The sequence below is a fragment of the Mustelus asterias genome, chromosome 6 (genome assembly GCF_964213995.1).
Source record: "Mustelus asterias chromosome 6, sMusAst1.hap1.1, whole genome shotgun sequence".
In the NCBI taxonomy this organism is placed as follows: domain Eukaryota; kingdom Metazoa; phylum Chordata; class Chondrichthyes; order Carcharhiniformes; family Triakidae; genus Mustelus; species Mustelus asterias.
Window position 1 is genome coordinate 50209625 of NC_135806.1, and position 12045 is coordinate 50221669.

Below are 12045 nucleotides of genomic sequence, written 5' to 3' on the forward strand. Positions count from 1 at the left end.
AGTAGTTAAGGATGTGTATGTTTGTACAAAGTACTGTCCCATTATACTTGACAATGTATGAATATTCATAGACTGTAGTAATATTCATATCTGGAGACCCGTCTATTAGAATCTCCTCTTAAGCTGCCTCAGTATCACTAACATGGACATGTTAAAACAATTCCATTGGAAGCAATGGAGACCCCAATGCTCAATGAACCTGAGGTGCAACACATCATAAAGAAAAGGCACAGGAGTAAACCATTTGACACTCAAGCCTGTTGAGCCATTCAAGATAATCATGGCTGATCTTCTACCTCCCCTTTTCTGCCCAATCCGTATATGCTTTGATTTGTCAAGATATCAAAAATCTGTCTTGAATATATTGTACACTGAGTATCCTGAGATAGATGGTTCCAAAGATTCACAACCCTTTTATTGAAGAAACTTTTCGCTTCAGTGTTAAATGGTTGATCCCTTATTCTGAGGTTGTGTTCAGTGTTCTAGATTCCCCAGTCAGGGGAAATAAATTCTCAGTTTCTACCCTGTCGAACACTTCAGAATCTTGCATACTTCAATGGGGTTACCTCTTATTCTTTTAAACTCTGGGGAGTTTAGCCCAGTTTACTCAACAACACATCATAGGACAAGTATCTTATCCCCAAAGCCATCGTGAACCTGAGTGGTACTGGCTCCAAGGCAAGTATATATTTCCTTGAATATAAACTAAACCTGCACACAGTATTCCAGGAATGGTCTCACCAAAGCTCCGTACAATTGTAGCAAGACTTCTTTATTCATGGACATTGTTAATTTGCCTATGTGGTTGCTGTACCTGCCTGCTAATTGTGTGTTCCTTTGAATTTGCCCAAGTCTCTCTGAACATCGACATTTCAAGAAGTTTCATGCCTTTTTAAAAATATTATGTTTTTTCATTTCTATCCATTGTGAAGTAGCCTGATTCTAGGAATACCATGTTGAGAGTTTTACATATAAAAAGTGTATTCTTCCTCTTCTTTCCCTTCCTTGGCTTCACGGTTTAAATAAACGATGCGTATAACAAAGTGAATTTGCATAAAAATATTCATACTGGTTTGAAACTGGCCTAATATTTTGACAGATTTGTACTTGTGTAGAACCCTTGATATCTAGCTTGCTGATTTCATGAATAAAAGTGCAACCCACTGTCTAGATCATGATCAGCATCCTCACACACAAGATGGTCTTCACAGCAAAAGTAGAGTAATGTAGTCTCCCACATGCAAGACCAAAATTTGCAACTCTCCATTATGTGGCAAATTCCACTATCTCGCTAACATAAAAGAGAGGGCGGAAGAGAAACTGCAAGGTGAATGTTCCCGCCACAATGAAGGATTTAATGACAGATGGTGGCCATTTTCCATAGTGTAACAAACATGTGAATATGTTACATACAGAAGGAACTGAATTGGACAACAAGAATGTGGTAACATATTGGAGAAGCCCTGAGACCAGATAATAATCCTTCCCAAATGTCTGTGAAATTAAAAGAGCAATTTAATTCAGGAATTATTCAGTGGCCAATAAAAAGAATAGTTCTGAGAGAAATCTGAATGTTTCCATTTACAGTTTTACATATAAAATGACAATTCAACTGTTCAAATTTACTGGAAACGTCTCAGAAGTACAGCAAAATATTCACAATCACATTTTTGCAAATCATTTATTCTTAATATTTTATTTATATGTTGTACTTTTCCTCTGTGACAGCTCCATCACGAGAATCAAACACTCCAGCATTTCTTTACTGACTACATGTCGCATTTGTCAGAGTTTATGGAACAATGTAATCAAAATTGATATCACTTAGCGGTAACCCATGAAAATCTATAATTGGCAATCACAGCATCTTCAGAACAAATCTACAGCAGTCACCAACTTTAGCTGGATCTGATACGGAAGAGTACTTTCGGATCTGTGAATCAACTCCCAACGATTGAGCCAGTTGCAAGGCATTAGGATCATTACTGATAATTGTCCCAAGTGCCACCAAAAGTCTGAAAATAGCTTCATAATCTTGGAGAGCTTCTATGGCTGCGCTAATAATGGATAAACAATTTGCTTTACCTTCAATATCATTTCCTGCATGCAGATTTACTGCATAGTTTAATATCAAAGTGGACAGTGCTATATGAACGTTCTTGTTGCTAGTTGATCTCATTTCAATTGCTTGGGAAAGTACTCTCTCTCTCAAGGACATCATGAGCTTTGAACCATACGATGGGCTAGAAAAACAGTTGCAGACTGTTCGGAGAACAAGCATTTGATTTGCTGGTTTTCCCTGCACGTTGATTTTGTTTAAGAGGTAGTTGCTGAACTGTGTGCTATAGTTTCCACTGCAGAAATGTTCATTTACTGCTGGGTGTCTCATAGCCAGACGAAGAATATCCAGCACAGGAAACACAATATCTAGATTAGGGAAAAGATTTAACATGAGTTAAATTTATATAGCACTGACAACTACCAAATAATAAAATATTGAAAGCACAAAGCTAAAAGAGAATCAGAATGAATGCATAGATGCAAGTTTAAAAAAAATTGATGACATTTCATTAAGCTGAGATTTTTGAAGTGATTACTGGACTGTTGTAAGACTTGGCTTCTTTAAAAAATTAAAAGTAAATCAATTCTGCACCTAGCTAGTTACTTTTTGCTGCTAATTCACTCACTAATAAAAATACATAAAACAATAAACTTAGTTTAACAATCTCAATTCTTGCCACAACAAATCACTAAGTCTAGAAATAACAAGAGCTATGCAGTAATTTAGAGTTATATTTTCATCAGATATGGATAACAGTTTCTCAGATATTAAATGGAAAGTAGCCTTGATTTTGTCAATGGAACAAATTATGCTGGCCAACGCAACCCAGGTGGCTGGTCATATCATCCAAAGTTCAAAAACGCTGACAACAAAAGCTTGCCCAGGGCACACAGAGCAGGGAATACAAAATCCAGCAAGATAGAAGCTCTTATAGTGCAGTTTGCCATAAAATGTAAACTCGCCATGATTGCAGGAAAATGGAATTTAATCCAGATGACAGGGGGTCTCGCTTGCCAGTGAGAGCCCTATATTGTTCCCTCTGGGGAAGACCCACTATACTTAGTACCAGTCAGGCACTTAACTAGCCAGCGGCGGGTTTTCCCTGGAATCAAGGAACCCAGGGGCAGAAATGCTGCCTTTCCCCCTATATCCAGAAGCCTCTCAGTGCCACCAATGCAGGGGATAGAAAGGATGGGAGGTTGCTCTCAACAGCCATCCACCTTTTCCCATGCTGGGTCCCTAGATTAGACACTGGGAGTCTGACGAGTGAGGGACATACCCGTCCCCCTTGTCAGGTTTGCTTCTTGGGCTTCCTGTCTACTGCTGCTTCAATACCAACAGTGGCTGGATTTGGCCCTTAACTGGGCATCAATTGACTACTAATGGTCTCAAATGGCACTAGGCAGGAAGGCCATCCACAAGACTTTCTGCCCCTGAATTGATTGGGGCAGAGATAGGAAGATGGCAGGGTCCCCACCCAGCACTCAACTGTCTGTCTGACTGTGCCCCCCCCCCCCCTTCCCAAGCCAACCTCCAAACCTGCGTAAATTACACCTAACAACAGGGGCAAAACTTGCTTAACATTGCTGTTGTTTATTACTGAAAATTTAATGAGCCTACTTTAGGTATTGTATTTAGGGCCAAAAGGCATTATCCAATAAAATCAGAAGCACCAACTTCAGAGATCATTGAGACAATCACCCAGATTGTATCTGTCTGTATTCAAAGATGATGTTTGCTAGTATCAGAAGCAATGTGAAGGCAAGCTTGGGATTCCCACTTTTCCAAATATTTCTTGCCCGGTATTAGCAACCACGATACAAACCAACATAAGAACTCTTGTAGCTTCCGGAAAATACCAGTTCACTAGTTCATACATGAATAGAGACACCAGGGAGTTACCCTCAGGATAAAGGGGTAAAAAATTATCAAGATGTAAAAATGGGTTCCATACTAGATCTCATATCAGTACTTACACCTCTGCCAAAAATGTTTGCAACCATTAAAGAATTGGACAAAGAAGTGCCAAGATTTGCTTGATTAGACTGCTTAAAATGGGCAGTAGTTTCTGCTGGAGGTGTTTTTATGATTTTAATTATCTTGTACTGCATTTTGTGTAATATTAATTGGCTTTGCAGGGTTGTCCGTATTTTGAATTTTGTGTGTCAATATCTTGGTTGTTGCTAATTAAGAAATCAGGCTGCACAAAGACACAAGTTTGGATATTCTTCTGGGTGTTCTAAATGTTCATAGAATCCCTACAGTGCAAACGGAAGCCATTTGGCTCATCGAATCTGCACCTTCTCTCCAACAGAGCCCTATCCCTGTAACCCCACATATTTACCCTGATAACCCCTTAACCTACACATCTCACAACATTAAGGGGCAATTTAGCATGGCCAATCCACATAACCTGCACACCTTTGGATGATGGGGGAGGAAATCGGAGCACCCAGAGGAAACCCATGCAGACACAGGGAGAACGTGCAAACTCCACACAGTCACCCATGGCCAGAATTGAACCTTGGTTTCTGGTACTGAGAGGTAGCAGTGTTAACCACTGTGTCATTGTGCCCCCACCCCTGAGAGTTGTACAATTAAGGTGAGGAAGAGAAGTTTGAGTTAATTTAAATTTTAAAAAGACCTGTAAGTGTGAAGAGAATCCTTTGAGCAAATATGATTGTAGACAGAGAAATCCTTTACTCACCAAACACTTGTGGGTAATCTGCTTTGCAACACATTTTATTCCTCTTCACTAATTATTTTAGCTGCCATTCCTAAGGTTAACTCCTCCCTGGTACCTCACCCTAGCAACGATTCACAGGTGAACGCAACAGCAAACTTCAAGATTATTCATCCACAGGAGAATAAAAAGTGAGTCTCACCCTCTCCTCACCCAGTGAACACATGCAACCAGGTGCAGAAATCCAAGCTGGTTTCACTGAATATAATGCCGCAGAATACACGAGTGACTATTAGGGCAGCAAAAAGTTAGCGTTTTTAAACAAAACCCACAGAAACAGCTTATGATTACTATTAGGGCGAAGTGGAGAAAATATCCTGCAGTACTGCATTTCAATATCATGTTAAATACACTTTCAGAAAAAAAAAGCTCTCTCCTCTGCTTTCTACCAATTAAATCCTGTAACAACTAATTCATACAAACTGACTAACAAAACTAACAAAGCCATCATCATGCCACATACTATAGTACATTAAAGAAAAAATAGTTTACTTCTTTCAGTCAGAGAATATGTCGCTACTCTTGGCAAGAAGAAAATCAAATGGTAGCACTAATTGGTACACATTTCTGTTGCACATAGAAATTTTACTGTAGGCATTTAAAATGATACTTGAATATTAAGATTCTTTTAGTTGCTCAGTGTGATCACTTGAGTTTCAAGGTCATCTCGAGACAATTGTAAAAATAGTCAATTTGTGTAGCCATTTACCCACCTTCAGGCCACTGAGCAGCTTTCCATAAAATCTCCAACTGTTGTGATGTTGGAGTTTCTAGTGCAGAGGGAGTAGAAACAATAGAAAGAAACTTCTCAAGCATTTGCAGGTCATCTTCAGATAATTTTTGTTCAGCAGATGTTCTCTCATTCAGTTCCTTTAGTTTCCCTGTAACACATTGTTTCTTTCATAAATTGGCATATTTTCAAAAATACCTTTGAGGATGTCCCATTGCGCAGCAATATGAACATGAGAAACAGATTACTGTCATAATTTCAACATGCACTTTCATAATGAGTTAACAAAAAAAGTGATGAAAACAAAACTCTCGTGAAAAGGAAGCAACAGTGTGGTTCTTACAAAGGACAGATTAATAACACTTACCTATTATCTGGGTTATATTTGCTTGATCAAATGTGACAGGGTCTTTTTTGGGAAAGTAAGGGTTATTGACGGGTTTAGTAGCTGCATGCCCATCAGCAGAAACATAGGCATTTCCTCCTGTGAACAATAAGGAATTTTATAATGTAGAAGTGGTTTGCTTATTTTAAGAAAATTCTTTTACTCAATCATGAGATACCATAGAGACATTAGAAGGAGATGGTGGCGTACAGTTAATGTCACTTGATTAGTAATTCAGATACCTAGGCTAAAGCTCTGGGGGGGGCGTGGGGTCACAGTTTAAAAGCCCAGCAAGTGCAATTTAAAAATTCAATTAATAACATTTTGAATACAAAACTAATCATGACCATGAAACTCAATTAAGAAATAGAGGAGTTTTAGACCACATTGGCCATCGATCCTGCTCTGCCATTCAATAGGATCGCGTTTGATCTTGAACTTCAAATCCATTTTCCTGCCTGCTCACCATATTTCTTAATTCCTGGAGAGGCCAAACATATGTCTACCCCAGGCTTAAGTGCATTCAATAATGGAGCATCTACAACCCTCTGGGATAGAGGATTCCAAAGATTCCCAACCCTTTGAGTGAAGTACCCGAGATTCATTGCAATCCTTTGAGTGAAATAATCGATTGTTGTAAAAAGTTATCTGTTTCACTAATGCCCATTAGGGAAGGAAACCTATCATCCTTACTCGGTCTGGCCTACATATGGCACCAGAACCATAGCAATGTGGTTGATTAACTGTCCTCACAGAATTGTTGCGGCACAGCAGACCATTTGGCCCATCATGTCTGGACCAGCTCTCCAAATGAGCAACTCACCTAATACAACTTCCCTACTTTCCTCCTGCAACTCTGCAGACAGGAATTAGGAGTAGGCATTTGGCCCTCCAGCCTGCTCCGCCATTTAATAAGATCATAGCTGATCGGATTGTAATCTCCTGCCTACCGCCGATAACCTTTCAATCCCTTGTTTATCAAGAATCTATCTACCTCTGCCTTAAAATATTCAACAGACTCTGCTTCCACTGCCTTTTGAGAAAGAGAATACCAAAGACTTGTACCCTCAGAAAATATTTCTCTTCACCTCTGCCTTAAATGGGTGACCTCTTATTTTTAAACAGAGCCCCCTAGTTCTAAATTCTCCCACAAAAGGAAACATCCTCTCCACATCCACCTCATCAATACCCCTCAGGACCTTAAAGGTTTCAATTAAGTCACTGCTTACTCTTCTAAACTTGATCCATAAGACCACAAGACACAAGAGCAGAATTAGGCCACTCTGCCCATTGAGTCTGCTCCGCCATTCATTCATGGCTGGTCCAACCTTTCTTTATCAGACAACATGTCCCTTCTTGGTATTAGTTGAGTAAACCTTCTCTGAACTGCTTCGAAAGCATTTACATCTTTTCTTAAATAAGGATATCAATACTGTACACTGTACTCCAGATGTGGTCTCACTAGTGTCCTGTATAACGGAAGCAAAACCTCCCTACTTTGATATTCAATTCCTCTCGCAATAAACAATAACATTCTATTAGCTTAGTCTTTTGTGAATCATGCACCAAGACACCCAGATCTCTCTGAATCTCAGAGCTCTTCAATTTCTCACAATTTAGATAATACACTTCCTTTTTAATCTTCCTGCCAAAGTGGACAATTTTGCATTTACCCACATTATACTCCATTCGCTATATCTTTGCCACTCACTTAACCTTTATGTCCCTTTATGCCTCATGTTCTCTTCACAATTACTATCCTATGTATCTTTGTGTCATCAACAAATTTATTAACCATATCGCCAGTCATCTCAAGGGCAATTAGAAATGGTCAACAAATGCTGGCCTTCCCAGCAATACCCACGTCCCACTAAAGGAATAAAAAAAAAAATCATTGGTCTCAGAAAAACCAAAAGGCTTGGATTCACCTGGCTTGTGGGTTATTCTAAGTGCATACTACTGGTCACATTAACAATCTAATCCAATTAATTTCCAAGACTAATACTAACAGAGCTTAAATTTCTAATTTATGGTTTATCCAGCAATGAAGTGAAGAATAATCCTTTCTAAACTTTCCTGGGGTGCATAAACTACATCAAATGCAGCAACTAATTCTTGATAAAGAAAGCAAGTTCATCTACAAAACAGCATTCAGTGAATTGTGGAGAAATGCAGCAATGAACAGGAAAATCTAGATTTTTTAAAAAATTGTATAATTTCTCTCCATCTAATTCTCAAACTCCACCTGTAAAGGGATCACCTCCTGCAGAAGGGGCCAGATTAGATGGTTCAGAGCCAGGTACATAGCGTCCAGATCCTGCAATAACAATGGACAGACAGTTGTATGAACAGCAAAATACATGTACTTTGCACAATCTTAAAAACGCATTACATACTCTTTGTTATCATTATGTCAACAAAGACTCCCCTCAATTAAGGTTTATTTTTCACATGGAAAAATCCATCACACATTTACTGAGGAATATTATACATTTATATTTCAATAAACCTCATTAGTAATGCATAATCTTCCAAATGTATCCAGTTTTCTGATCTGCAGATCAGAATTGGTGTACAACGAAGTGCAGTGTGCAACATGCAGTTGAAACTGGGCACATCAATGACAACCCTGACTCAGATTACAGGCCACAAATGGCTCCAAAAAGGGGTGTGTGTGGCAGTGCAAAGTCCCCAAAATACTGAAGATTATGACCAATAGGTAGCCACAGATAGAGAACCACCCAGGACCAAGTCATTAATGCTAGAGGTATTAAAAATGACTGGCTCACTTAGAGCTTAGGAATTGAAAGAAAGTCGAATGGGAGTGGAGCTAAGATCGTTAAAACTTGAGTGGAACAGAATTCCTTCTCTCATTCTCAGAGAAGACAGGAATAGAGGTAGGTCATTTGCCACCTCAAACCTGTTCCATTACTCGCTTAGACCGTTACCAGTCTGTACCTTAACTTCATTTACACACCTTTATTTTTGTATCTTACAATATCCACATCAAAGAAAAGTCATCAATCTCAGTCTTGAGAATATTAATTGATCCAGCATGTTCAGAGATACGACATAGCAAAGGTAAGGAGTCACTTGCGAGAGTAGTTTATCAGTCCCCTAACAGTAATTACAATGCAGGGCAGAGTATACAGGAAGAAATAATGGGGGCTTGTAAGAAACATACTGCAATAATAATGGGTGACTTTAATCTACATATAGATTGGCAAAGAGAACCTGGAAGGTGAGTGTATGGAGGACAATTTCTTAGAGCAGCATGTTTTAGAGCCAACCATAGAGCAGGCTATTAAACACTTGGTGATGCGCAATGAGTCAGGATTAATTAATGACCATATAGTAAAGGAGCCTTTAGCAGTCATCTAACATGATTTATCTCAAAGTAAATAAAGGCAATTATACATTTTGCAGTTGAATATCCTGCGTTTGGGGACATCACAGCCATCAACACACCCAAGTGCAATGGAATAGCCCCACCCTGGAAGATCAACCTGCTTGATCATTGACTCCCAGTTAAAGGGTACAAAGATAGAGCTGGCTAGTGAAATGGGTGCTTCAGTTAATGGGTAGAACAGTAGAGATGCAGGAGCAGGCATTTAAGATGTTTCATAACTCTCAGCAAAGATATACCAATGAGAACGACATGAGAAGGACTCAATATATTCCAGCGAGAAAGGAAGACTATGAGAAAGACTCACCATCTATAGCGAAGGAAGTTAATGATAGTATCAAATTGAAAGAAAAATAGTGCAATTCTGTGAAGTGAGTGGTAGGACAGATGTTTGGACAGAATTTAAAAACTAGCAAAGAATGACTAAAAATAATGAGGGAGAGTATGAATTTCTACAAGTATTTAAAAAGGAAAGGCAACAAAAATGAACATTGGTCCTCTGGAGTGTGTGTCAGGGGAATTAATAATGGGAAATAAAGAAATGGCAGAAGCATTGAACAGATATTTTGTGTCTGTCTTTACTGTAAAATACACTAATAACATTTTAGAAATACTTGTAGATGAAAAAGTGATAGAAAGGGAGGAAATCAAAACAATTATCACCAGAGAAAGGATACTGAGAAAATTGTTAGAACTAAAGGCTGATAAGTCTCCACTACCTGGTGGCCCACATCCTAGGGTCTTAAAAGAAGTGGTTAGCTACAGAGGTAGGAGATGCATTCATTGTAATTTCCCCAACTTCCTTAAAATTCTGGAAAGATCCCAGCAGATTGGAAAATAGTAAATGTAACACCTCTGTTCAAGAAAGGAAGAACATAAAAAAAAACTACAGGCCAGTTAGCTTCACATCTGTCATACCGAAAATGCTATAATTTTGTACTAAGGAGATTATAGAAGGACACTTAGAAATGTTAATGCAGTCAGGTAAAAATCAACATGGTTTTGTGAAAGGAGAATAATGTTCAACTCAATAAGAAATGCTGGAGGTAACATATTAGTATGGAGAGATGTTAGCAGGTAACATATACTAGGGAGAATTGGGTGATTTTCAGGTTGGCATGCTGTAATGAGCAGAGTTCCACAGGGATCAGTGCTGGGGCCTCAACTATTTATCATCTAGATCAATGACTTGGATTAAGGGAACAAATACATGGTTCCTAAATTTGCTGATGACACAGAGATGGGTAGAAATATAAGTTGTTAAAAGGAACATAAAAAGTCTACAAAGGGACTTAGATAGGCTGTAAGTGGGCAAACATTTGGCAGATGGAGTGCAATATGGGAAAAGGTGAAATTGTTCACTATGGCAGGAATAGAAAAGCAGCACATTATTTAAATGGACAAAGATTATAAAACTCTTGAGGTATAGAGGGATCTGGATGTCCCTGGTCCGTGAATCGCAAAAAGTTAGCATGCAAGTTCATCAAGTGATTATGAATGCAAATAGAATATTGCTGTTTATGCCAAGGGGAATGGAATAAAGAAGTAGGATAGTTTTGCTACAGCTTTACAAAGGATTGGTGAGATCACATCTGGAGTATTATGTAGTTTTGGTCTCCTTACTCAAAAAAAGATTATATTTGTAATGGAAGTAGTTCAGAGAAGGTTTGCTAGGCAGATTCTTGGATAAAGGAAGTGGATAAAAGGGTGGTTCTGTATCTATCAGAGTTTAGAAGAATAAGGTTACCTTACTGAAAAATAAGATCCTGAGGGGACATGGCATGGTGATTTCTGCGAACATGTTTCCCCTCTTGGGAGAGACTAGAATTAGGGGACACAGTTTAAAAATAAGGGGTCTCCTATTTAAGACACAGATGAGGAGATTTTCTTTCCTCTCAGAGAACCGTTAGTTTGTGGAATTCTCTTCCTCAGAAAGCAATGGCAGCAGGGTCATTGTACATTTTTAAGTTAGATGAGTTGGATGGATTCTTGATTTGAGGTGGAGTTGAGTTGGAGAGATGCATGTTTTGTTTCCATGGGATACAAGTGCTGCAGTAAGGCTAACATTTATTGCTCAAACTGCCCTCAAGCTGCTGGTGTGCCACCTTTTTGAACTACTGCAGTCCACAGTGCAATTAAGGAAGGGAGTTCCAGGATATTTACCTAGTGACAGTGATGGAACAATTATATTGTTCCAAGTCAGTATGTTATGTGACTTGGAGAGGAACTTGCAGATGGTGGTGTTTCCTTGTTCTTCTAGGCAGTGGGGGGTCATAGATTTAGATGGTACCGAAAGAGCCTCGGAGCTGCATTGCCTCTTGTTGTTGGTACAGACTACTGCTGTAGTGCACCAATGGTGAAGGAATTGGATGTTTAAGGTAATGGAGAGGATGCCAATCAAATGACTTTGTCCTGGACTGTTGAGTGCTGCTGGAGCAAGTGAGGAGCATTCCATCAAACCCCTGACTTGTGCCTCGTAGATAGTCGACAAGTTTTGGGGAATCAGGTAGTGAATTACTCACTGCAGAATGCAAGTGAGCAACACTGCAGGTAGGTATCTAGAAATCAGAAGTGTAGCAGCAGTGCCCACTGTTGCCCATGGAGAAATAGAGGCGAGAGAGAGAGAACCAGTGAAGGCACTATATAATTACAATGCCACATAGCATGGACTTTCACATGGGATTAGTAGGTTGGCAGTGAGACAGCATGGTTCGTCCCC

The 12045-nt window shown here is 39.2% G+C and overlaps 1 protein-coding gene across 7 annotated transcripts in view; it reads right to left on the minus strand.

The window, feature by feature from the left end:
- Positions 1 to 1497: 1497 nt before the first annotated feature.
- plaa (phospholipase A2-activating protein) overlaps positions 1498 to 12045 on the minus strand; it is a 38833-nt gene continuing 28285 nt past the window's right edge. For 4 of the 7 annotated variants that reach the window (XM_078214289.1, XM_078214291.1, XM_078214292.1 and 1 more), the window contains 4 exons: positions 8166 to 8237; positions 5903 to 6019; positions 5519 to 5686; positions 1498 to 2427 (listed from right to left, as the gene is read on the minus strand). In XM_078214289.1, the coding sequence (XP_078070415.1) occupies positions 1859 to 2427; positions 5519 to 5686; positions 5903 to 6019; positions 8166 to 8237 (926 nt within the window). In that variant the 3' untranslated portion in view covers positions 1498 to 1858. The remainder of the gene's footprint in view (positions 2428 to 5518; positions 5687 to 5902; positions 6020 to 8165; positions 8238 to 12045) is intronic. The other 3 variants (XM_078214294.1, XM_078214290.1, XM_078214295.1) reach the window with 1 other exon arrangement.